Source organism: Psammomys obesus, unplaced genomic scaffold (assembly GCF_907164565.1).
Source record: "Psammomys obesus unplaced genomic scaffold, mPsaObe1.curated_primary_1811, whole genome shotgun sequence".
In the NCBI taxonomy this organism is placed as follows: Eukaryota; Metazoa; Chordata; class Mammalia; order Rodentia; family Muridae; genus Psammomys; species Psammomys obesus.
The window spans coordinates 8,749,662-8,776,573 of NW_026591918.1; the positions used below are offsets into that span (position 1 = coordinate 8,749,662).

At 49.5% G+C, this 26,912-nt stretch overlaps 1 protein-coding gene across 2 annotated transcripts in view; it reads right to left on the minus strand.

Annotated features, from left to right (window-relative positions):
* Window positions 1–381: 381 nt before the first annotated feature.
* Window positions 382–26,912, minus strand: part of Nisch (nischarin) — a 35,835-nt gene continuing 9,304 nt past the window's right edge. The window contains exons 4-21 of one of the 2 annotated variants that reach the window (XM_055612472.1): window positions 22,463–22,511; window positions 21,070–21,233; window positions 20,510–20,605; window positions 19,088–19,183; window positions 18,023–18,175; window positions 17,163–17,231; window positions 16,594–16,779; window positions 16,296–16,424; window positions 14,618–14,731; window positions 14,231–14,342; window positions 10,111–10,235; window positions 9,092–9,141; window positions 5,735–7,153; window positions 3,639–4,005; window positions 3,006–3,162; window positions 2,538–2,666; window positions 1,890–2,051; window positions 382–1,606 (exon numbers count right to left, since the gene is read on the minus strand). In XM_055612472.1, coding sequence (XP_055468447.1) covers window positions 996–1,606; window positions 1,890–2,051; window positions 2,538–2,666; window positions 3,006–3,162; window positions 3,639–4,005; window positions 5,735–7,153; window positions 9,092–9,141; window positions 10,111–10,235; window positions 14,231–14,342; window positions 14,618–14,731; window positions 16,296–16,424; window positions 16,594–16,779; window positions 17,163–17,231; window positions 18,023–18,175; window positions 19,088–19,183; window positions 20,510–20,605; window positions 21,070–21,233; window positions 22,463–22,511 — 4,188 coding nt within the window. In that variant the 3' untranslated portion in view covers window positions 382–995. Of the gene's footprint in view, window positions 1,607–1,889; window positions 2,052–2,537; window positions 2,667–3,005; window positions 3,163–3,638; window positions 4,006–5,734; window positions 7,154–9,091; window positions 9,142–10,110; window positions 10,236–12,590; window positions 13,648–14,230; window positions 14,343–14,617; window positions 14,732–16,295; window positions 16,425–16,593; window positions 16,780–17,162; window positions 17,232–18,022; window positions 18,176–19,087; window positions 19,184–20,509; window positions 20,606–21,069; window positions 21,234–22,462; window positions 22,512–26,912 lie in introns of those variants that run through there. The other variant, XM_055612471.1, reaches the window with a different exon arrangement.

A 26,912-nucleotide genomic window follows, 5' to 3' on the forward strand; every position in this document is an offset into this window, starting at 1 on the left:
GGAGCAGGGTCTTCTTGCCACTGTCCACCATCTGGTCCATTTCCTGTTGCCATTCACTCGCCATCTTTATCAGACTCTGGTCACACACAGATTAGCAATCCCAGTCTCACCCTTAGGCTGGGGCTAGACCCAGTTGCAGGACACCCGAGGAAATGACAGAGGGGCTGTGGGCTGCTGTGGGAGGGTTGGCCTGAAGAGCTTCAGGGACTATTCTTTGCCTAGGCTCATGGTTGGACCACAGCCCAGCATAGCCCTGTCCAGGACTCTCCACACATCCCCTCCCTTCTCTTCCTTCTTGTCTCCAGCCTCCCTCACGTTGACCATGCCCTTAGTTGAAGACCTTTCGGGACCCCAGTTATTTATGACCCAGAAAACCCAGACTGTGTCAAAGTCTGCTTTATTAGAATTGAGAAAATAGGCATCAGGAATTACGCTTGGTGCTGGCAGCTCTAGGTCCCCTGCACTGGCTCCTCTTGGACCCATGACCTGGGAACTCCCTATAGGACTTCCTCTCGTCTGGAACTGAGGAGGCCTCCATTTTGGAAAAGGCCACAAAATGGGAGCTTGCAATGTGTACTCTGCTACCAGCTTCGTAATTAGCAGCAAAACGCCCACAATGACAGCAACAGCAACAAAGGACTGGACACTTCAGGAAAGGACACAAAGGTTATCAGGTCCACAGCGCCACGTTAAGGGCATCAATCACAGACAAAACGATGCTGGTGTGTCTGGCCATGCCACTTCTGAGGCAGGAGACACAAGGAGAGCTGATGGCACAAGGACACTCTGGTGGGGCTGGCATACTTCTTCCCAGAATTAACTGAACACACATGTTCACATTCTCTGTGGGAACTGTGTGGGGTCCACGGGCAATCAATGTAGGAATCAAGGGAGGGCAAACACCTTAAAAAGAACACAGAAGGCCTGCTTCCTTATCTTTGTGGGCACCAGACTAGGCCAGACCTGGCAAGAGGCCAGGGCTGCTGTGGTGTGCACTAGCCAGTGAGCTCCACAGGCAGTTCCCTGCCGCAAAGGGTTTCCCACTGACGTGCCAACAGTGAGATAAGCTTTTCTCGGCTCTCAGCACTGGGGACAAACACCTGCCACTGAACCTCCCGGCCCTGGCCAGCCCTGCCAGGATTGCCTGGCATCTCCCCGAAGTGGTCCAGAGTGACATTGCCCATGAGGTCATGGCCCTGCAAGTCATCAAACACAAGAGTGAGGGCCTGTGGGTAGGGGTGGTAGCCCATGAGCACCCGATCCAAATCCCGGACACGGCGGCCGTCGTCTAGCCGGTATCTGTCCCTCTGTGGTGGCTCTTTGGCAAATTCAGGCAATGGATAGTGGATATAGTCCTCATCCAGAAGAAAGATCTCTGCGCTGGTAAGCAGGAGCGTCTTAGGGCGCAGCGGGCCCCGCCCCCGCCCAGGCTGTGGTGTGACCACCTGGAAGGCCTGTATGTACAGTAAGATGCTGAGGGCTGGAGCCTTTTCAGCATCAGCCATCTTCTGTGTGATGATATAGGTCAGGTCCCCAACCTCTTCCTCACTGGGGTAGGTGAACTTGACCCGGCTGGAATGGATCAGCTCATAGTTCTCCATTTTCCCTGCAGGAAGGGATGACACCGGGGGTGAAGCCAGAGCTGGCCTCTGGTGGGGTTAGATGCAACAGCAGTCGTACACCACCCTCGGACTAAAGGAGAGGTGGTTGGGGGTGCTCCCGGCTAGCAGCCCAGAGGGAGAGAGATATCTGCTGGTTGGGTGAGGGACTCCTGGGATGGAGTCTCTGCAATGGAAGAGGCCCAGATAAAGGCCTGGCCAGCTAGGCAGAGAACAGGGAAAGGCAGAGAGAGACAGAGGCAATGAGGGCTCTGGGGGTGGTCAGAGTACCTGTGTTCTTGTCCCCAAATTCTGAGTAGAAGTCCTTGTCAGCAGGCTCAGGTGAGGGTGTGCGCTCCAGCGAGGACAGCACAAGCATGAGGTGCTGGAGGAAGCAGTGCGTCAGGTAGCTGTCGCGAGTCAGGCATGTGACCACCTGCGCTGGGGAGGAGCCTGAACAAGAAGGGGCTGGTCATGCGTACAGGCCACCACTTCCATCCCCTGCAAGGTCCCAACAGAGAACCAGGCCCCAGGGGGTCCATGTGGGAGGGCACTGTGGAGCCTGGGGTGGGGAGCATGGCCATATCTCAGGCAGGAAGGGCTGAGACAGTTTTCTGGAAGGGGACAGAAGCCTTAGAGAAAGAGCTTAGCTCTCTCCTTTCAGGAAGTATGAGTCAGAAACATCCTGCCCTAAGCCCGGGGCCCACTTTGCTGCTGTCAGGGCTGGCTGCTCCCGGTACACCCGCCTCGGGCTATAAACCCTGGGGCGGGAGTCCCGCCATGTCAGCAGTTCCTGAAGCTGCTTCCTCCCATCCGAGTCGCTGGCTTGTAAGTGGAGATAACGTGTGCTGGGACAGTGCACCTACATGTGCGAGGTGGAGGCCCCCTGCTAACACTGGCCTTCACCCAAACTGGGACAAAACACACGGGGTCACTTACCTGTCAGCCGGAAGTACTGGTCAAAAAGGCCAACGTTGACTGACTGCAGGTCACTCAGTTTGAACACAAAGCACTGAGAGATGTGGAAAGGGCTGTTGTTATAATCAGTGTTTTTCTGATGCCAGAAATCTGTGATGGAGAGAAGAGGCTGAGGTTAAACACATCCAGCAGAGATGTCGCCTGGCCACAAGCTAGGAGACTGGGTGTGGCTATTAGTCTCATGTAGCTGAGCTCAGGGGAGCCACCGAGCCATTGGATGAGGCTCCTACTGAGATCCAAAAGGCAGAGGCCGCAGACCCCTGCATGTGTCAGCACTCCCTAGCACGGCACATTCACATTTGGTCTTAGGTCGCCACGGCAGTTCTGAGGGGGAGGAGCTAGTGTCACGGCCTTCCTCAGGTGACGGTTCTGCGCCCGTGTCTACCCAGATCCACAGCTGGCTCCTAACCTGCAGGCTGGCATGCCTACCCTGCAGTGGCTCTGAGAAGTGTCGGCGGAGGCCATCGTGCAGTATGAAGTACACGGCCTTGGTGGACAGCAGCGCACAGGCGGTCACTTCCAGCCCCGGGGTCTGGTAGAACACCACTGATGACCACAGGAGGTGCCTCAGCTCCTCGTTTTCCACCTGGGCAGAGAGGTGATGTGGGAGCCTGCAGGATGGGGGGTGGGGCAGGCCACACCTTCCTTCCTAGAGCACGCCCTGAGACTCCAGGCAGCACAACCCTCCCATTCCCTCAGCCTGCTACTATAACGAGTCCTGTGTCCCAGGGGCTGCTCATGGCCTTGGATGAGGAGACAGGAAGCTCATCACATTTTTCGAAAAAAGGAGTAGGCATGGGGAGATATACCTGGACCAGGGCTACAGACTCAGGTATGACAGAGGACACACCTGGCTGGAGTTGAGTGGCAGACCTCTTGGCCCAGGTCCTCAATCCTGTGAGCAGATGAAGCTGGGGACCACATTATGTCAGAGAAATCTGGGACCTGAGGATGTCCCCACACAAGCTCTGCCCTACCCAGGGGGCTGACTGGTACCGTAGCAGAGGCCATCCCTCTCTCCACACAAATGCCAGCCACTAAGGCCAGCACCGGGGCCAATACCTCGGCAATGCTGCTGTGGAAGAGCTCAACAATGGCACTCCCCTGAAGGCTGGCAATGTGCTGCAGCGATGGGCAGACTGGCAGGTGAGAGGGGATCTGATTCTCCTCAGATGTGGACTGGATCAGGCGCTCGCTTGGGTACGGGGCAGGGGCCTCTGCTTGTGCCAGGGCCTCTGCTGGGGCCTCCACTGGGGCCGGAGCCTCTGCTGCAGACAGAACTGGGTCTTCTACTGGGACTGCTACAGGAGCTGGAACTGGAGCCACGGCCTCTGCTGGGACTGGAGCTGGAGCCATTGGTGGGACTGCAGTTGGAGCCGGAACCGGAGCCGAAGCTTCTGCTGGGGCCTCCTGCAGCCGCTGCTCACCACTACATCCCCAGTGAGTCAAGAAATGCCAAGTAAGCATGCGGGCCCCACAGAGGCTCCTGTCCTATGCACAGCACCATCCTGTGACGGTCACTTGAACACCACATGCTACCCTTGGCGTCACTGGTCATCTATTTCATCACCAGGTTCTGCACAGGAAGACCACACAGCAGAGGGAGAGCACCAGGCCCTTTCCTTGAGCAGATGTGGGCAGAGCTGAGCACATCAGGGCTGAGCCAGCCATACACATGTAATAATGGCTTTGGCTCATGGACTCAAAAGTTCATTTTGAAAGCATTTCAGAGGTGTCAGAAAGGCCACTTCAGGGTTATGACTTGGGTACAAGGTGTCAGATATATTAGAAATGACACTCCCCCCCCGAAAACTTACCCAAGAACCCAAGGTTAGAACCTGGGTGTGTGCATGCAAGAAGAGGTGAGACCCAAAACTCAAAATGGTCTTCGGTTTGTTCTGGGCGTGTCTTTAGGTGATCCACGCACTTAGCCTGCTCAGCCACCAGTGCACACAGTGGTGGGCTGTCACTGGCCTGTCCCAGCCATAATACCTGCTAATGCTCAAAAACTAAATTTCATGGGAGCCAGTAGTCTCCAGCACTCAGCCCGCAAGGCCACGCCCAGGCAAGGGGTGGGGTCTTTGGATGCTGCCCTCTCCATCCATCAGATCCAGACCACCTGCTGCGCGCCCTGGGACTGTGATCTTGCATCTGGCCAAATGCCCCATGAAGCTGCTGGGCTACTCTCCAGCCGTCGTGAGTGTGCATAGATAGAAGACCTGGTTTCTGCAGCAGTCCCAGAAGCAAGCTAGGCTTGTGGTAGCTCAGAAGAAGGACAAGGTGCATACCACCTCAGCCTCATATGGTAAGGGGACCGGCACCTTATCTCTTATAAGGTCTAAGAGGGGCACTGGATTTAGCTGTAAGAGTTGAAAGCCCTTTGGATCAGCTGGGGACTGACTGAGGGCAGAGAGGTGAGCCAGGAGATGCTAAGGAGAACCAGAGGTGAAGACGGAGTAGCAGCACTTTGCCAGGATAAAGAACATGAACTATTAGACCCTCCCCTCCACAGGTGAGGAAATCCGGCAACAGAGAGCAGGGGCACTCACAAGGAATCCAATGGGAGAGGGAGAGCAAGAACAGGCTAAAACTGCCAGCTCCTCCCTGCTGAGTATCTCACTCTCTCCTGAAGAAAAGATGACCTACTCAGATACTCTGATCTTCAGGTTATTTGGGAGGGGCTCCCAAGTTAGCTATAACTCAGTCCTTCCTGAGAAGAACTTTATAAAAAATAAGCTTGAGGGCTGGTCTCAGGAATGGGAGATCTCAAGCAGTCCCATGCTGACAGAGCCAGCCGCTGTAAAGGAGGCTGTAAAGAGCCAGCCCTTGTGAAGGAGGAAGACAATCCCCAGAAACCATGCTGGAGTCTGTGACAGGACAGGGGTAGGGCCAGGGACAAAGTGATGGCTCCCCACTGACGAGACAGTGCTGGCTCCCTTCACCTGTCCTGCGTGACATAGCTTGCCTGGGCTGCTTTTAAACTCTGGAGATCTGGAGCACTGGGTACTAAGTCCATGGAGGCAAGGGCTGAGGGTGGTCAGGGCTGGAGAGAAGTGGGAAGGGCAAAGTGAAGGGAGACTCCCACAAAGTACAAATGCCCAGAGATCACACCAAGCTAATCCCATGCTCCAAGTCCCAAGAGCCCGCACTAGTCTCACCTGGCCCTGCTCTTGGCAGGCTGGCCACCCGTGAGGGGGCTTTGGGATCTTGGCCTAGCTGCAGGAGTCTTGGCAATGACAACAGTCTTCAGGTCCTGCAGCGAGGCCCGGAGCTGATTGTAGATTCGCAGGAAGTGGAACTTCTCATGGGGCAGCACAAAGATGGCGGTAACGAAGCGGTAGCCAACAAGCAGCTCAAGCACATGGCCATCCGCGAAGGCCCCCCGAGGCTGGGTGCAGCTGCGAGTGGGGTCTAGCAGCACAGTGGAGAGTGGCACACGGCTAAGCTTGAAGCTATTGCGGTTGCGGCAATTGTGGGTGCCACGATTGGGCATGGGGTTGAAGTCGGCCTTGATAACATTAAGATGCTGGGGAGTGAGCAGCAGCCAGTAGGGGATGGCAGCAGATTTGACGGCTTCAGAAGGTGCGCAGCAGGAGCGCCGCACAGCCGAGCACAGCGTGCAGCTGGCCCACTCGATGTTGCCCGAGTAGTCGCCGGCAGCTGTCTGGACCATGCGCTTGTCACTGTAGACCAGGTAGACGGGGAAGCAGCCCTGGCTGCGCTCCTGAGAGCCACCAGCCACCTTGTAGAAGGTGAGCAGCTGGCGCAAGAACTCCTGCAGGCTGGTGTGGCTGCCGTAGAGGATGGGACTGCACAGCATGGCCATGTGCTGTGGGGCAAAGCAGGAGCGCAGGTCAGCATGGAACTCGTGCAGGTTGGCAGCATCCGAGATGATGAAGAGCGTGTTCTCACTGTGCCGCACCTTGAGCACCAGGCACAGCTCCGGCATGAGGAAGCCAAACTCGGTGAGGTCGCCATGTGGGAAGCAGAAGACAAAACGCAGGGATGAGAGGATGTGTTGGCTGCTGCCTCGAGACTCTTGGTGTGGGATCTCAAAGACAGCGATGCCAAAGTCGGTGAGCACAAGGCAGGCAGCAAACTGGCGGATGCTGCCCTGCACGTGGATCAGGAAGCACCACAGCACCTTGAGGATGCGGATGTGCTCCAGAAGAAAGTCTTCGTCAGCGCCCAGGGCCCACTCCAGAGCCAGGCGTTCCTCCTCAGCCTCCTCGTCCTCATCTTCCTCATCCCCCTCTTCTCCCTGGCCACTGCCTTCCTCTTCTACATCTGGGGGTCCCATTTCAAAGTAGCGGTTCTCAGCAACGTCTTCCTCTTCCTCTTCCTCTTCCTCCTCTTCCTCCTCCTCCTCCTCACCCTGCTCTCCCTGGGCTTCCTCTCGCTGGTTGGCAGCCTCAATCCACGCAGGGAGTTGCCGCTCAATGGCCTGGCGGATCAGTGTGCTAAGGCGCTGGATAAAGTCCTGATTGGTGGCTGTGTAGCCAATGCAAGTGAAAGGCAGGAAGATGATCTGGCCTGACCCAGGCACCACCTGAACCTCTGGCTCTGCATGTTCTGGGCTGTGCAAGAAGAGACTGGGTCAGGCACACAGGGGCATTCTATTCCCTAGTCTGCTGTAGGGCCCTAAGCCCTGGGAAGCCAATTCATGGGTTTCCTAAGCCTCTCACACAGCTGAGCCTATCAAGTGGCTTCTACTCGGATCACGACTATCCAGTACAACCTGCCCAAACCAGGCTGGCTTCCACCACAAAAGTACTATGTAGGCTTCTGTCATTTGGAGGCTGCCAGGTTTCAAAGAGGCAACAAGCGCTACAAGTGCAACAAGGTGTGAATTTCTTGGTTGACATTCTGGCTTTCCAAGGCAGTGAATCAAGTTGGGTGGGTCCTAGACCTTCACATTTAAATTTTAGCCCCTCTTGACCTGTACAACCCTCTCATGAACAAAAATTGGAAATACGCTTCTGTAGCCAGGGATGGTGGCACAAGCCTTTAATCCCAGAATTGGGGAGGCAGAGGCAAGCGGATTTGTGTGTTTGAAGCCAGCCTGTCTGAGTCCTACGCCAACCAGGGCTATATGGAGATCCTGCCTATAAACAAACAAAGAAACAAATAAAAATAAAGCCAGGCAGTAGTGGTGCACGCCTTTAATCCCAGAACTTGGGAGGCAGAGGCAGGTGGATCTTAGTTCGAGGTCAGCCTAATCTACAGAGTGAGTTCCAGGACAGACAGGGCTACACAGAGAAACACTGTCTCAGAAAACAAAAGCAAAAAATTAAACAAACAAATAAAAATATACCTGTAAAGGGCCAAGGAGCTAATATTTCATGATGTGTATGCTGGTCCTATCCATGTAATTTTGTTTAAACAATCACTTAAGAATGTAGTAATCAAAGGTTCAATAGCTGGCTCAGTAGTTAAGGGTACTCAGAGTTCTTGCAGAGAATCTAGGTTTGTTTCTCAGCATCCACATACTAGCTAGCAACCATCTGTAATTCCAGTTACAGGAGATGTGATGCCCTACCTCGGCCTTGAGAGGCACCACGCATACATATGCTGTGCACGTGCGCACGCGCGCGCGCGCGCGCACACACACACACACACACACACACACACACACACACACACACACATAAATGCAAGCAAATATTCATACACTTAAAACAAAAATAAGCAATTTTTTTTGCTTGTCTGTTTTGAGACAGGATCTTTCTATGTAGTTTTGGCTGTTCCGGAACTTGCTGTGTAGACAAGGCCATCCTTGAGCTCATAGAGGTGTGCTTGCTTCTGCCTCTTGAGTACTAGGATTAACAAAGTGCACCACCACACCCAGAAAACAGAAACAAATCTTAAAACAACAATAATAACAAAAAGCAGCAACAGGCAGGTATGATGACACATACCTTTAATCATAGCCAATAGGAGGCAGAGGCAGGCCATCTGTGAATTCAAGGCCAGCCCAGTCTAGATAACAAGTTCCATGGCAGTCAGGGCTACAGATAGGCCCTGTCTCAAAGACAAAAAACAAACAAACAAACAAACAAACAAAAAAAAACAAAAAACAAAACTATAATTACCAACAAAGTGGGGTGGCTTACTTTTGTAACCCTGCACTGAGGCGACTAAGGGAGGAGGAGCAGCATGAACGAGGCTACCTTGAGCTGCATAGCAAGATCTAGGCCAGCCAGAGCTAAAGTGAGACCCTGTTTCAAAAGATAAAACAAAGAACCCCACAAACCAAAAGAGAACACTTATTCTTTGCTCACAGTACAAAACAGACTGTGGCTGAACTGGTTTGACTTGCCAACGTCCAGAGTAAGATAATGTGAATTAGGCAGTTGAGGAAGCACAGATGGACAGAGCTCATCTCAACTGGGCTTCGTCAGAGAAGGGCTTCTGCAGACAGGCTATCAACAAACACCAGTTGGCTGCTCAGTCTGCAGCTGAGAGCATGGAAGGCCATGCAGCTGGCCTGGTTGATTTTCTCACCTCTTCCTTACCTTGCACCACCAACAGCTCCTGGCACATCCCTTATATCTTCAGAAGCCACCTGACAGAGGAGAAAACAGTGAGCTGCCTGCAGCAGCTGTTCCTGGCACTTACTGGGCACTGGCCCTCAGCTATGCTACCTCCATACTCCTCTCTGGGTGTGCTCAGAACTTGGGACAATGCTCGTTTGGTTATCCTGCTAATGTTCGGCAGGGCTGGCTCTCCCACCTGTCTGACCTGAGTTTACGTGCCCAACCATGGACCAGAGCCTGTTTCTGTGGAGGTCTGGCATTTGGCGTTCTTTGTGCCACCCAAGTGTCCAGGAGCTTTGGCCTGGTCCCAGGCAGCCAGCAGCGCACATGATGAAAAGTGGTCTGGGAAGGGCCCCCAATACTTTCTTGCATATCGGGTTAAGACTAGGTCACAGGACCTACTCTCCTTAAGGTCTCCCCTAAGACTGGCAATGAGTTAGTACTCAGGAGGTAGGACAGACCATCACATGGCCATGACCCTAGCTGTGCAGAATAGTGGAGCAGGGAGGTTCAGGCATCAAGGACACAAACCAAGCACTCATTTTTCACCCCTCTTTTCAAGGGACACAGAAATGGGCCCCAGAAGCCTGTACAACAACTACAAAGAAGTGCTAGAGTCACACTGTTCAGACCACCGAGGTGACAGGTGGGAGAGGACAGAGTGGTCTCAGGGTGCTAGGCATTAGGGTAAATTCCCCTTGGACAACCAGCTCATGGGTACCCAAAGAATTCCCACCTTTCTTGTCCCTCAGGGCCCAAGAGACAGTACTGCCTGTTCCCATGAGGTGGAGGAGGCCAAACAAACCCTCAGTCACCTGGTCTATTAAGATGACTACACTAGAGACACATCCAAGAAAAGACTGCATGTCATACAAAGTAGCCCAGAAGCCCTAGCAACACGTGCCACACCTCAACCAGGCCACATCTCACTGTGAACAACATCAGGCAGCAGCAGGATAGCTGAGAACAGTGCCCTCAGGAGCAGGAGAGGGCATTACCTGTTCTGTGGGGATAGATTCCAAGGAGTCAGAGCAGTCTTGGGCAATGGGCCGGTCCTCGGGAGGTAGACTATCAGTGGATGACAGGCTGCTGGCCAGGGCCTCTTCCTGTACGAACATGATTCCTGCAGAGATGGGGCAGGCAGGTGGGCAGGAAGAGCAGCTGTTCAACAAGAGGTTAGGCCTTGGGCTCACAGCACAGCCGGACACTAGCCAGACCCCAAATTATCATATGGGTTACAGAAAAAAAAAAATGCAACAATTTAGTAACTCCTCAGTAACTCAAGATGGAGCCAGATGCTGCTCTTTAGTGTCAGGGAGAGGTTTCCTGACCAGACAAGCAGGGCAGGGAGTCAAGAAGACCAAACCTCTAGAGGTACACTCCAAAGACAGAAATGTACAGAAAAAAAAAAAAAAAAAAAAGCTTGGAATATAAACAAAGACCTGTATATTAATCTATAAGGAGTTCTTACAGATTACAAAAATGGGGAGTGAGCTAACACAAAGACTGTGAACAAACATTCCAGGGAAGAATGGCCGACAGATATAACATAAAACAATGCTTACACAAAGAAAGACAAAGTCAAACAGGAGACTACTTTTTCTCTTACTATGGCATGTTACATCATGCAGCCTGGCCCAGACTAATTAGGAAGAAGTAGACACTGGGGTACAAGCTGGTCCACCTGTCAGGAAAGCATTTTGGTGATATATTTATCAATAGTTTTGGACATACTAGAACACTGTCCAAGGAAAGGACTGTAAGTGACCATGTGCTTTCATCTGACATCTCTGCAGGGCTCGCAAATCGCTAGTGTAGGACGCTTCACCAGGAAGCCAGGCTGTGCAGACTTGGGTCCACAGTGCCCTGCACTACTTCCCACAGGCAGCAGTGGTCTTAAGCTCCTTGAAATGCACTGGTTATCTAAGCCACACTGAAGGTACTTTGCGAATAGCCTGTCCTATCCATCATTTCATTCCAGTTTGCAACCAGTTAAGGGGGAACCCCTTCCCCCCACTTCAACAACAACAGCAACAAAACATGTTTCAAACTACAGCTAGCTGCTCTAGAAGAGGCCTGCCTCCACAGCCTGGCTATGCTTCTCAACAGCCGCCATGGCCCAGTGAAGTGACTGAACCCTCAAGCGCCCCACATGTATCATGTTCAGCCTGACTGCTGCCTCAAAAAGGACAACTCACACAGCCCATGTCCTCTGTCCAAAGGGTAAGCAGGCAGCCCAAACCCAGATACCCGCCATGAAGCTAAGCCGCAAAGGCTTTGAAGCAGAAAGGGGGCAAGCACATAGCCATGCACCAAGCGGCCAGCTTTGCTCCTGCTACTGAAATATCTCAACCCAACCCAGCTTTCAAGATTCCTGATACCACCTCTGCTGCAGTCCTAAAGTATTCCCAAACTGTTCTCCCTTGTTCTTCTTACACATACAGTCTTCTCCCCAAGTGGCTCCATATACCTAGAGGTGCTGTCCTGAAACCCCAACTCAGGATGCAGGAAGACGCCCCTACTGACCAATCCTGTTGAGCCTTAGTAGTGCTAACCGCTTCCCCAGCATTAGCCCATGCACACCTCTTGTTATTTACCACATTTCATCAAATCTAAGATGTGTGGATACGGTGCCATCTTGGTCATAGCAGATGTCCACGGAAGGTTTTCCCACGACTCCATCACGATTACCAGCTGGCTGACAGCAACTAGGGGACGCCACTGACTGAAAGACGCATCTCAATTTCAGAGAAGTCACAGGGTGGAAATGTATGCATCTTAGAATTGATGAAGGTAGGATGTGTCCACTTGATGGTTGAGAAAACAGCTTCCAAGAGGCTACAGGCTGCTTGGGATCTCACAGCCAGGAAGACGGAACATGAACTCAGCTGCCTGCTCCTATCATTTCTACAACAGCCTTCCCAGCCCCCAGGCAGGGCTGGAGCATGAACTCTGGCTTTTTCCACACTGGCCCCTGTCAGCCACACTCTTCCACTGCTCTAACAGTTGCGATGACCAGAGTCCTGCTGTTTTCCAGACAGTACCCACTTCAGGCAGGCTTGAATGTCCAATTTTTTTCACATGTATGTTCTCTATAGGTCAGTCAGGGAGTGACCAGGGTAGGTTAGTAAGGCTGTCCTCACACAGAAAAATTTCTGTTCAACCAGGCCAGCTCTGGTAACATATGGCCAAACACACATGTATGTGAATGCCTCACACTTATGAGGCAAAAAAAAAAAAAAAAAAAAAAAAAAAAAGCAGTGTTTTCTTGCTACTACCCCCTCACCCCCCCGGCCTTGTTTGGGTATGAGGAAATGCAGACAGGACAGTCTGTCCACTTCCTTCCTGGACCATGGCCTGCACAAACAAGTGGTCAGAAAGGGCCACTCAGCAGATGGGATAGGGAGCACCAGGAGCCCTCACACAGGGGTTTGACCTGGGTCATTTCTCACCCAAAGGAAAGAGATGTGCACACAACGACATCCACTGTAGTTTTATTTAAAGAGGTGTAGATATGCGACAACATCTCTCAGTGTCCAATGACTACAGAGCACCCAGGGGTGAAAGGGCAGCAAGGAAGGGGTACATGAGGCTCGCCCCAGGCTGCTGCAGACTTCAACACCACAAGGTAGAGGGCTGCTGGCAGTTGTGGCCTGGAGGAGACAACCATTCCTCCTGCCTAGCCAGCATCTGCTCTTGGCCAACTTGCTCTTCACTTGATTGTCCACGCACTCATGCATGCACACACACGCGCACACGCAAGCACACTTGCACATATGCATTGATTCAACAAATGCTAGGTTACATCCTGGACCTTGGGACCTTAGTATCACCCTGTCCCCAGAAGTCTGTGGTTGCATGCTTTCTACGTAGTATCATTAACACTGTGGAGACCTGAAGAGAGGTCAGGCAAGCTTCCTCACAGAAGCTCAAACTTTCTTCCTCTTTTATGAAAAAATAAAATAAAAATAAAAAAATGTTGTCAAAAGTTTGACAAAGCCAATGGGTACATGTGCTGGCACCTAGCTCTACCATTCCATTTTCATGCTTCTCTTCTGTACCTCACAGTCGTGACTTCAGGCTGCTGTGCGCTGGGCTTTCGCCTTAGCCTAAGCACATGCTGTCTTTTTTGTAGCTCAGTCTTCTCTCCTGCCAGGACTGCGGTCGAGTTCTGTGCCGCAGCTGCCTTTCCCTGCCCTCCTTGGTGTGCATGCCACAGTTCAGTGCTGCGAGTGAGTGGGGAGACGTTCCCCTTCCCCAGTATCTTAGCCCTCTCTAGAAGTTTTCTCCAGTGGGGTCACCAGGTTAAGGAGTAGACACATTATTGCTGGCTCTTAAAACCTAGGGCCAAATTACTTTCCCAAGACCTCACACCAAGTTCTGCGTCTCCAGGAGCCTGGGCGGGCGGCGTTCTTTCCTGCGTGTCCCAAGCCTCTCAGCTCCACTTGGGACGGCATACCTGCCCCTCTTCCGTTGGGGCCAGGCCGGCAGCCATGCTCATGGCACCTGGTTCACTCACTCATCTCCGAGGATGCCTGGGTTCAGAGGTGAAAGCCCTTTGAAAATGCTCACAGACAATAGGCAGACGAAAAGGACTGTTCTTCCACAGGTCCATGGGGACAGACATCCCATCTTGGTGCCATAAATGCAGCATTTTGGAGAGTGGCCATGCCTTACGTGCCACAGAGGCATTACAACAGTAAAAGTAAGCTCTCCCGTCAGGATCAAGGCTCCAGACTCAGTAAAGTAACAAGGCCGGACTTTCTAGGAGCTGATCTGCCCACACTGCCCGCAAGGGATCAGATCCTTATGAGCCAACAGCCTGAGCCTGAGCAAAGGGCAGCCTCAGTTCTCTCTGACACCCCAAGGTACCCTACAGGAACTAGATGTGACGTAAGGGATAGGGAGTCCTCACTTAAGCAAACAACAGCCCTGAAATCAGGTTGGGCACCTCCCTGCCATGTGCCACCCAAGGAGCCAGCCTGCAGAAGGCGCCAACTTCCCTGTGCCTGACCTTGTAGGAAGCAGATGCCAACATTTCTCTCTCGAGCCCAGTGCTGCCTACGAGGCAGGCAGAACTGAGCAGCTCAGCTAGGAGCAAGATCTGTTCATGATTACCTTGGTTGGAGAGGATAGGCTGAGGCAGGGAGGCCGAGGTGCGAGCTGCAGTGGGAGGGGAGCTGCTGGGCCTGACGCAGGGAGCAGCTGGGAGCCGGGGGTCCTCAGCAACCTGAGGGAGAGTACTGAGTTAGTCCAGGAGAGGAAAAAGGAGAGGAAGAGCACAACTGATAAGGCCAGGAGTGAGGAGGAAAGAGCTCAACATCTAACCAGAGGATGTTGAAAACTATCTCACACAATAGAAGAGCACCAGACCCAGCCTCAGGTTTCACAGGCAGGGTCATGGGGGGTAGGGTGCTAATGTTCAGAGAACCTGAGAGATTACATGGCTGTTTCCTCAAGAAAAGCTCCATCCTTGGCTGGATTCCCCTACCCTAAAATGTGTACCTTCTTTTCTGTGTTGCTCAGTTTAGACTTGACATCCTTGGCTTTCTGAATGGCCTTCAGCACTTCCACCGTGTCCAGCTCCTTCTCTGTGGTTACGGCATCATCTAGACAGATCTATAAAGTCCAGAAAGTAGCTTACAGCGTGGAGACTGGCAAAACAGACTGGGAGAATGATGGGATCCTGCTGAAGACTGGGTTGAGTATCCTATAGGCCCCAAGAGGATACTGGAGGCAAAGGGAGGCTCCTCACCACCAAACAAGTATCGTGGAACCATCTTAGAGGGCCCATGGAGATCCCACATTGCTTAATCCATCTTCAGGAGCCTCTTTCCACTAAGAGGGGGCAGTAGCCTCCTGGGGTCTGAGACACTGGAGCGAAAGTACTGAGTCCCTACTTATAGGCAGAACTCAGGCAGAACTGACTGTCAAAGAGCAAGAAGAGAAACTTCTGGACAATGGACTAGTGGGACAGACACAGTATGGAAGAAGGCAGGAGTCCCATCTAGGTATGCAGGGGGAGATGCAGGCAGCAGGCAGGTCATATAAAGTATGGCCCAAGGCACCAGACAGGTGCAGACATCATGGAGTCAGGGAAGCTTTCCAACTCTGGAGTCAAAAAAAAGGGAAGACATCTCTTTTGTCTGTTTGTCTGTTTCTCTCTCTCTCTCTTCCTCCCTCCCTCTCTTTGAGATAGGGTCTCATTCTGTCACCCATGGCAACCCTTCAGATCCTGAATCTTGGAATTATAGGTATAAGCAATCATCTCCAGCAAGAGACAACATCTTATGAAAAATTGTCATAGGGAAAAGTGGACAAAGTGATACTTGATTGGGGCAGAGAAGGGCTGGAGATAGATGGATACAAACAGACCTTCAGACGTCTTCTGGTCTGGGATCTGAAAAAAATAGGTTCTATGGATTGGAGAGAATGGAAATGGAGCTAAAGCCTGCTGTAGGCTGAGGGAAAGGAGTAGAGATGGGTAAGGACCTGCTTGGTTAGCATGGTGGCACCTGCAGTCGTAGCCAGTAGGCAGCAGACACAGGACTGGACTGACCCAGTAAAAAGAAAAAAAAAAAAACCTCTCAAGGCTTACAGTCAAGCACCAGGGTTACTAGCTGTCCAAGAAACTGATAATTTCAAGCATCTTATATAAATTAAATAAAAATCCTTTATCTAATTTTAGGCATCTTAGTCTAGGTCCCTAGCCTAAAATATCCAACATTATTTTTGTCATTGTTGTTGTTGTGTTTTGAGACAGGGCTTCTCTGTATACCCTGGCTGTCCTGGAACATGCTCTGCACACCAGGCTGGCCTCAAACTCAGAGGCCCGCCTGCCTCTGTCTCCCAAGTGCTAAGATTAAAGGTTTGCATCACCACTTCCCAGCTTCCAAGGCAGTTCTTAAAAGTTGAAGACAATCCCTCTGTGCCTATGTGTCCCTGCAGCCCTTCTGGCCTGAAGTTCTGGCACACATGAAGCCTGGCAGGGAGCAAACAGCTGGTGGGCAGGGTGGGAGCTGCAGGCGCCCCCTCGCAGGCAGCAGTGGGCCCGCAGGTCTGAAGAGCAGACGTCTCTTGAAGCAGACAAGGGCAGCGTGGACAGCCCTCCCTTGCCACGCACATGCAGGCAGACTGCATTCACTCTGAGTCTCTCTGCTCTGCTGCTCATTCTGGGGCTTACCTCAGAGGCTCTTTCTCCAAACTGGGAGAGCACCTTGGTCCGGTAGTCAGGGATGATGCTCAGAGGGTTGTTGAGCAAGGCCACACGCTCCAGACATGGCAGGCTGCCTATGCTCTTGACCTCCTCCAACTGTAAGACATTGCCATTTGGCCCCTTCTTGTAAATCCTCAGCAACAGACTATACATGTGATGGCTGCTTTTAAATGAACAGAATCCTATTGGTTTTCTTTTCTTTAAAATAATAAACACCAAGGTCCAGCAATCTGAGATCCCCAAGGCCCTCAGGGCTGAGGCTCACCTGCTCGATCCTGTTGTCTCTGAGGTCCAAATTAACCAGGGAGTAGAGTTTGTGCAGGCCGCTCAGACTCTCTAGGAAGTTGCCAGCCAGGTTTAGGGTTTTGACATTGCCCAGTTTAGTGTGCATGCCTTCCAGGGAGGAGAGCTTGTTGTAGGACAGGTCGAGGTGCACGAGGTTGTATAGGTGCTATAGTAGCAGGAGAAACAGGGTGACAGCTGAGTTCAGTCCTCCAGAGATCACTGTGCCCTTTCAGATCAACTGGACCAGTTCTGTGAGGCAGCTTTTTGACAATGGTTGGTAAGAGAAGGCCCTCTTCCCTTTTTCACATGCCATAACCTAGTAGTTTTCCCTGGAGACAGGTTAGGGGTGAACACTGGAAATCAGCCTGTCTATCACCTTCACACTCAGCTTTTATAACACTTGGGAGCTACAGCAACAATCAGTGCATCCCTAGAAGCCTAAAAGGAAGCCAACAGCCCCTCTGCTCACCACCCCCTAGTACAATGCTTCTTCAGCCTCTGGGCCCAGCAGGAGAGCAGGTCCCTACAGAGCTTGTGGGCAGATGTTACCTGTAGGTTGTCCACAGCTAGTACTCCATTGTGACTCAGGTCCAGATACTCAATCTTTGGGATCAGTTTCTTAGGAGAGAAAAGAATGTCCAGCATTACTCAAGGAGTCTGGACCGTTCCGTACAGAGTCCATGTACCTGGTGGCTAAACATACACTCCCAGCTGACTGTCTTTGCAGGACCACTGACACTCCCCCTGATCACTCAACAGAAATCCAAAGGAATCCAGTGTTTGGACAGAACAACTAGCTTAAGTAATACAAATGGTACTGTCCCAGAGAGATAAGGAAGCCCGCTCTTTTTTAACTCTGTCTACCACCAAGAGCACAGAAAAAAAATCACACTCTTTTTTTGCTTGTTTTTTTCAGACAGGGTTTCTCTGTGTAACTCTGTCTGTCTGGAACTCACTCTTTAGACCAGGCTGGCCTCAAACTCAGAGAGATCCTCCTGCCTCTGCTTCTTGAGTGTTGGGATTAAAGGTGTGCCCCACTATTGCCTGGCCAAGAATCACACTCTTAAGGCCTTTGGGATGTCACTCTAAGACAGGCACACCTATATTCTAGGAAATGAGTTTTCTGCTATTCCTTAGGAGTGAATACTATCACTTACCACAGTTTGATTATATTAAATGTAATAAATATTAAATACATACATAGTTTATATGTTTCACTTGGCTTTATGTATTAACTCACCATTTTAAAATATTCTCATTTTAAAATTTAATTTAAAAACTACAAATAATGTGTAGAGTAATGAATATAGGTTTTTGTGTGTTGCGGGGGCTTCAGAAAAAGTCAAATATAGGAGCCATTTCTAGGGCCTGGGAGGTCTGAAAGCCTTGAGAGGCGGCTATAAGCATACCACAGATTCGTCGATCTCAGAGATGCTGTTGTGGCTCAGGTCTAGAGTGGTCAGTGCTTGCCAGGTAGGGATGACAGCAGTCACAGGGCCTTCCAGGGCTGTGCCTTCAGGCTCCCACTCATCAAATTCTGAGGCTTCAGGAACAAGGACTTCCTGCGAAAGAACATCTGTTGAGCACACTTGGCCTCATGCAACACTGAGTAGAACATGCTGGCGCTGCAAATTTTAAGGAAGAGCTGGGGCATATTTAGCATGTGGAAATGAGCTTGCATTAAAAGGGGCTTTGGTTTATGTGCCATTAAGTGATTGCGAAATAACCTTAAGGCTTAGCACAACAGCGGCATGGGTATGTTCTGGCCCCATGACTTCAGCAACAAATGCTACTAAAGTCCCCATGGGCCTGTGCTATACGGTGATATCTTTCCTGTCAGAGGCTGAAGGTCTGAATTCATGGTGTTGCCAGGCAACCATGCTTTCAGAGTGGTCTCCACTGTGGACAGCAGATCCCTTAACCATTACTTCATAGAGAATCACAGCTGAGATGAGAGCAGCAGCACAGAGCATCAGTCAGCAAAAGAGAGGGAAGCAGTTCTCTTTGGTTTGATTTTTGATGCCTACAAGATGTCTTCTTCTTATATGGGATCACCACATGGCAAGGGGTACCACCCCAAGGGACAAGGTAGCTACACTTTGTTCTCTCTTCAGCTTTTTCCTTTCAGCCAGTAACCTCAGGAGAAAGAATTTTCAACAAACCCATCTTGATCAGATTCCTTAAGTCACAAAATCTGCTACTACATATGGTCCCTATACTAAGAGGGGGATTATAAGATCACATCCACATGATGGTAAAAGAAACTTCCGACATTACCAGCTGAGCTGTTTCTGCTACTCATGTCCAGAGAAGGCCCTTCTACACGTCACCTTCCTCTTCAAGTACATGGAGGATGAGACACACATGAACACTAAACCAGGCCTTGTGGGCTTCCCAGGAAGTTCTATCAGTTTCACTAAATAAAGGCTGTACCCCACAGGCCAAGCCCCAGGCAGAAACAAGGCAGAACTCACCTTCATGGAGGTTGCTGAGAATCTGACACTCAATGTGGCTAAAGTTGGCTTGCAGGTGACCAACCCTCGGATATGCTTAGCATCACAATGACTTATCTGGAACAAAGAACAGCTGTGCCTCAGGAACAGCATCTTGATCCCCCAGAAGGGCCAGGGGTTAGGTGTTCATCCCCCAGGCAAGCCCAAATCCTTTGACAAAAGGTGACTCAAAACTTGGCCTCTGTTACCCTACATTCAGGAGGCAGAGTTCAGCGGATCTCTGAGTTCACCCTGGTCTACAGAGCAAGTTCCAGGACAGCCAGGGCTACATAGCTCTGTCTCAAAACACAAAAACAAAAAAATTTGGTCGTTTTTGCTTCCTAGTGCTACGCAGTGCTCATTAAATGTTTTAAGCATCTAGTAATAAAGGCATCTAACCAGGTGTAGTGGTGCACACCTTTAATCTCGGCACTCAGGAGGCAGAGCCAGGCAGATCTTTGTGAGTTCGAGGCTAGTCTCATCCACATAGTGAGCTCCAGGACAACCAGAGCTACACAATGAGACCCTGCATCAAAAATAGAGTCTCGCCACAAATTCCATTTTCTTGGTTAAGGGAGTGGCCGGGGAATGGCTGAGTAAACAGAAAAGGTGGAACATAGGAATCGGTGCTGGGGAACAAGGGGAAGTTTCTTCCAAAGTACATGGAGCATCTCTTCTACTTTCCTAAACTGTCCCACTGTCCTCAGGCAAGGACAGGTCAATGGGAAGAGACTCTGGAGTTCAAATTCAATATCCTGACCCAACTTCCTCATCTTCCTAAACCTCACTTTCCTCAATTGTAAACTGAGAAGAAAAGCATCTATGCTTCACAGAGCAGCTGGGGAGATTAGACCAAGAATAAATGGACACAGGGTAGAAAAACTGAACAAAAAAAGCCAAGCTCAAGAAACACATGGTTTGAAACAGCTTTTATTGTTTATTACTGACTCCCTTTCTTAAAAAAAAAAAAAAAAAGACAACAAAATTAGTGTTACGAACCAGAATTTGGTAGAAAGTAATATAAAGTACTTTCTTGGTAGGTGTGGGAGCCTTCAAGGCCCTTTGAGTTGGAAAACAAAGACTTGGAATGACCTCTGCCTAGCCTTTGGGATGATTTCCATGACTTACACTGAATGACACTTGTCTGTGACTCTCTGAGAGGCCAGAGGGAACTAGGCTCTGGTGCTCTGCCTACAGCAGGGTTGGAGAACTACGACCAGCTAAGCACAGAAAAGGCCCTCTCTGACTTTAGAGGAAGGGGCTTGCTTTACTTGGATAGAGTCTGCCAATCTACTGCCAAATACAAAGCAACAGCACCTTCCCACTGCTATCACAACCATTCCTACACACAGACAATAGGTGTAAGATGCGCTGTGTAGCCCTGCCAGCAACAGAGGGCCTTACCTCCACCTGATGAAGAGACTTAAATATTGAAAGATCAAAGGGCAGGAGCTGCTCCTGAATATTGCTGGTCCCAAAAGGTCCTTCTGTGCCGGAAACCTGAGACCAAAGATGGATTTATTTATTACTCATAGTGTTCTGCCTACATATTAGAAAAGGGTACCAGATCTCATTATAGATGGTTGTGAGACACCATTTCGTTGCTGGGAATTGAACTCAGGACCTTTGGAAGAACAGCCAGTGCTCTTAGCCTCTGAGCCATCTCTCCAGACCCAAAGATGGATTTAAATTAGGGATGATATTGCAACCATTCCCGATCTGCAAGCCTGAGTCAATGTGGCAACAGCTGTCACAGTCAAAGCTTTGACCACGTCAACAGTATTGAGACTGTGGGCCATGCTGACCCCTGGTGCTCACAGACACAAGTTCAGTGCTAAGAACACTGGGCAGCTTTCACCTACTGAGAACCCCAAACCCTGGTCTTCACACACGGCCAGCTCGTCAGCCGTCAGGCCTGAGAGACAACTGAACAACTCTCTACAACACAGCTGCCACATCTTTACCTTAAGGTACTTAAGGCGACAGGTGAAGTCTAGGATGTGCCCAAGGTCAGTCTTGGCATCACCACTGGCACAAGTAGGCTTTCCCTGCTGCAACTGCTCCGTGACAGCATAGAGCTGCAAGGGCCTGATGGCAAAGACCTCACCAGCTCCTAGAAGTTGTTCTCCTGTAACAGCCAAACCCAAGGCTAAGTGTCTAGCCAGAGCATTATAAGCAGCCAACAGTCAATGAGCATACAGCAAGCACCTACATCACGCACCCACCTACCAAGCAAAGCTAGTGTTAAATACACAGGATCAGCCCTTCTGAGCTCACACTGAACACAGGGCAATCCTGGTCACATGATTAGAAAGGAGGGATGTGCTGTGGAACTGGGGAAGCTATCCTGAAGAGTGAAGCTGGGTAGAGACCTAACACACTGAGCCAAGATAAGGCTGAGAGGGGCAGCACCTTGGGTTTCACGATTATACTGCGCCCTCTTATATGCAGAGACGAAGGTCTATTAAGATGCCAGCATTTAGTCCTTAAATTGTTCCTTCTATCAGGTTTCTGGGACTCTGATCACTACGGTCCTTACCTCTCCTCAGAGAAGGCAGTAAGGTGCTAAATGTAAGACTGTTGGCAGGGTTCCTCATTACATGTAAGCTATTGTTAGTATGTTCTCTGGAAGGACCATGACTCAAGACTGACTTCTATTTATGATGTGAACACTTCTAAGCAAGTACAAATCAGCTGCAAGATGGCAGCAGGCCATCCACTTTTCTTCTTTCTTTCTTGATACATTTATTTATCATGTCTACAACGTTGTGTCTGAATGTACCCCTGCACACTAGAAGAGGGCGCCAGATCTCATTATAGATGGTTGTGAGCCACCATGTGGTTGCTGGGAATTGAACTCAGGACATATGGAAGAGAAGACAGTGCTCTTAACTTGTGAGCCATCTCTCTAGTCTGCCATGCATCTTTGAACAACCCATGTGGCTTGGGAATAGACCCTGAGACTTAGGTGAGCCCCAGACACTCACCTCACACAAGCCTGGCTATTCGTTTGTTCCCCAGAAGCTACATAAAGGTGGAAGGCAATTTGACTCTACCAAATTGCCCTCTGATCTCTTTATGTGTGCTGTGACACATGTGCCCATACCCACACACTTGTAATAAGATGAAATAGTGATGATAATAAAGCATCTTAAGAATGAAGAACTGTAGATTTTCACCTGCAGGGCAAGTAGGTGGGTACACTTGGTTGGGGACCAGGGCCAGGACTTGAAACCCTCAAGGAGGTGGGACCTGGCTAGGACCTAACAGATGAGTTTGGTGCCATCTTGGGCCTACAACTACCTACTAGACTAGGCAAATGGCCCCCCAGAATTCCAAGGGCCAATGGCTCTGTACCTTTTTCAAAAAGTTCTTCAGCCAGTGCTGCAGTGATTCCATTTATTTCCTGTGGAGAAAACAAACCCTGCAGTTAGAAGTCGTCACTGGAATTACGCAACCCCTGCTATTTACTCGTTCTGCTCCTGGAGCGCCCTCTAGAGTTCGGGAGTGTCCAATCTTTTGACACTGTAGTAAGACACTGTCACTTACAAAATTCACACTTGAGAACTGCACAATCAAGTAACAATCATACAATCACAGGAAACATCTCATGATGTTTTAGGTAAGTTTATTGCTGTTTTATGTTGCGTAATACTATCCTAGTATTACGTCCATACTATCCTAGACCACACATGGACTGCAGGCAGCAAGCAGGACACAGCTGGCAGATGGTGAACAAACTAAAGGAGGGAGAAAACGCAGCATTTCTAAGCAAGGAGCTTAGAAAGGGAACTAAGTATTTCCAGATGGGATGGGCATCTGCATGGTCTCCTCAAAAGCAATGCCAGGTCTGCACAGGCACTGGCTCAGTGTTCTGCTGCCCAGGAGTCCGCAGCTCCCTAAAAAAAGAAAGCAATGTCCAAGAACCAGGTGCCTCTCACAGTAATGGCTAACAGTTGAGGCTTTAACTCTCCTCAGTCAATACCTGAGCACTTGGTGGTCCTGGCTCGCTTACTTCTCCCACCACCCTACAAGAGAAAGCTGTTACCTTGCACCATGCTTCACAGATGAGCAAACACAGGCGGAGAGCATTAGGGACGCTCCAATTTTATATGGCTATAAACCAGCAAAGTTACACTCCAGCACTGGTCCTCCCTGTACATAACCAATTGCCTCTGTACTCAAAACAATCATGGGGGCTTAGAGAGAGATGGCTCAGTGGTTAACGGCACGTGTTACTCTTCCAGAGAACTCAGGTCTGGACTCGCATGATGGCTCACAGCCATTGGTAACTCGAGAATCCGATGTCTCTTCTAACCTCCTCGGAGACCAGGCACAGGCTTGGTATTTATATATACATGCTAACAAAACACACACATAAAATTCTAAAAAACAAAACAATCATGTGGTTTGGAGAGCCCCAAACCTTTAGCCTCATCCCGCTCTACCTCCCAGGTAAGAAATTAAGTTGACAGAAGGTCTAGTCCACAACAAGCCCAGATGAAGGCTGCAGATAACCCCTTGCAACTCACTGGAACACTGATGTCACTAGGACATGCAATTTATGTATTTATGGAACTTAAAAAGCACCTGGCTGTAGAGGACAGAGTGTCCTTTCCTGTTTTCCTCATGAGTTGTCTGTCTCTTCTTAATAGCCCTTTATAAAACATAGCTATCCCCATCAAATACTGGAAAGAGGATCTGGGGCCTCCATCACGGTATTACAGCAACCGGCCTTGTGCTTCGAAACAGAACCTCACTAAGCGATTCCAATTCAGAATCCTTCTGCCTCAGCCTCCCAAGTAGCTGGGATAGATAATGAGTCCTTCATCCAGCTTATGACAGCAACTTTTTTTTTTTTCCTCCGAGACACGGTTTCTCTGTGTAGCGATGTATCCTGGACTTACTTTGTAGAGCAGGATGGCCTTGAACTCACAAAGATCTGCCTGCTTCTGCCTCCCCGAGTGCTGGGATTAAAGGCCTGCGCTACTGCACCCAGCTTGTGACAATTTTAATAGTTGTTTATATGCAGTGAGCATCTCCTCTAACCTGTGTATACTTTTATCTTTTGTTCAAAATGGTTTTCTTAACATAGTGAGGCTTTTCATTTTTAAAATTCTTTTCCTTTGTGACTGAGAGGCTCTCTTCTTCCATTCCAAGTACATTTTCCCATTTTTTTCACCCTTTATGATCTTTAAAAATTATGTTTATACAATTTGCTTGAAATTCAGTTTACACATAATGTAAGAATTGTTCCTTTCCCACCTCATTCTTCAGTGTACAAAAAACCATCGGAGCTCTGTGTTAGAGAGTTGAGGCAACAGGTCAAAATGTAAAAGGCTAGCAGAGAATAGGGGTTCCAGCTAGCAGAGGCTACGGGTTCTGTGAAGCTCAACCTCAGTCTCTTACAACCTCCTAACCCTGATGAGTTTCCCCTGGCAGCTGTGAGGCTATGAATTTAGTCAAGGACAAGCTTGGAATGACCACAAACAAGTCTCTCCCACACATCTGACAACAACGCCCTTCTTTTCCATCCTCCTAGAGTCAGACCTGCTTGTGCTGAAGTCCCAAAGCCTGCTGGTCTACACTCAACTCCCCAAGCCTCTCAGGCACTGTAGAGGCTAAGAAGCCAGCTGGTGGGCTCTTGAGAAAAGGGGCTTCCGGGCCTGTCATCAGTGCAGTCCTCACCTTCCACAGTAAATTTCTTTGGGTAACTGCTGTTGATTCTGACAGAACAAAGAGAATTAAGCTAGATGATTCTCGATTCTCCTGTCTCCTGCTAGGAGACAGGACTGGAGTTTTCACAAGACACAGAGAAAGCTGATACGAGGGGTCAAGAGCTAGTGCGTTAAGTTCTTATGGATCTCAAAAGCAAACTGTAACAATCTCTTCCACTCTGGGCACAGGAAGAAACTGTTGACCTTCCTAATTGGCTTCTTCATATTGACCTTCACCTTAGGAGAGAACCTGAACTAGAGGAATACAGAAATTGTTCAGCCTGCAAACCTAAAACACTAGTCTCCTCTGGTCAGACTGTATCTGTAGGCAAAGGGATACAGAGTCAGGTTTCTCTCTGGGCCAGGAAGAAACAGGGCAGGGGGTTTAGGGGGCCCTGAGCCCAGCTATTGCCTCCCATGTAGGGTTACCTGTGGGGACACACAGCTCTCTACATAGCATATTATATTTGTGCTGAAGGGACCTGAAGTGCTTTGGGTAACACAAACTGTAAAATAATATGTGTTATTGACTAGGATCGCATGTCAGTGTGCACTCTTGGGGAAAAAGCTGTCTCTCTCATTTTTTAATACCTGTTGTGCTGGGATGGAACTCAGGGCCTTCCCCTTCTAGATGAGAAGCCTAGAATTGGTCTACACTAGCTACACCTCCTCTTCGGCCTCCACACAAACACCATGTGGACCAGTTAGGCTATTTATATTTTAAGTTTGCTTAGTCACAGAGCCTAGCTGCAAGTGTACCCACAAATATATGTGCCAACGCTCATCTAAAAAATCCCAGCCAGTCCCTGACACCTCTGCTTGGCTCATGCTAAAGCACTGTGCATGTCAGTGGGCATTACCAGGCATTAATTACATGCCACCAAGGCCATGACCCAGGTGTGACTTGAATACACATGTTAAGGATTGAGGGGTCTTGTCTAGCCTTTATTTTGTGCTAGAAGTCAGGCATATTATATGTGATTCAATCTTTAAGCCAATATTTTCCACCGAAGGATTCACATAAATTTTTAAAAAGCTCCAAGACTATTAAGTTGAAAAACAAACATATCAAACAGGCTTGTTATCTCTCACAGCCTAGTCCTTTGTAACTAAAATAAATTATGATAATCAAATGGATATAAAGCTAGCATTAAGATAGTTGACAGTTCCATTTAAAATTAAAATATTTTTTTCAAGTGGCTTTAATATAAGGAAGTGCTATAAACATTACCTTTGAAGAGAGTGGAGTATCTTTCCTTACCAGAATAGCCCAGTGTGGTGACATGAAGTGAGCCCTGACCCACGCCTCTTCTAAGCCTCAGACATCACTGTGCAATCTCATGCAGGCCACAGACAGGCCCCAGATTGTCGCCTTCCAGCTCACAAAAAAGAGCAGGGTCACAGAAAAGTCAAGTGACTGACTTGGAACTAACTTGAAATGAGGCCTAGAAGAGAAACTTGGTGCTGTCTATTTTTAAGTCCATAGTGAGGTGTCCTACCCCGGAATGGTTACAGTCATGATAATCCATGGGATTGTATTCTACTGGGTTTGAAAACTTCTCTAGAGGTTCTGGAATGGGATCTACAACTGTTAGACTAGGAAGCTAAGAGCACAGCTATCCAAAAGAGCAGGAAACAAAGGTGGCCCCATCCACTGGACTCCCCATTTTAGAGTTGGCTGGGGAGAGAAATGATGCTTTCCCCTAGCCATTAAAATCCACACTATGAAAGAATCAAGCTGGATCCCTACTTCATACCATACATAAAAATGAACTCAAAATGGATCAGAGTCCTAATTGCAAAAAAATACAATTTGTAAGAGAAAATGTAATTATAAATTTCTGTGATATCGATTAGGCAATGGTTTCTCAGATATGGTACCCAAACACAAGTGACCAAAATATACCAAAAAAAATGAACTTTGTCACAATCTAAAACATGTACACTTCAATGTAACTATCAAAGGCTCAGTGATTAAGAAACTTGCTGCTCTTATAGAGAACTGGGGTTCAAGTCTCAAAACCCACATAGCTAACAACTATCTGTAACTCAAGTTCCAGGGAATCTAACCCATCTTCTGGCCTCAACAG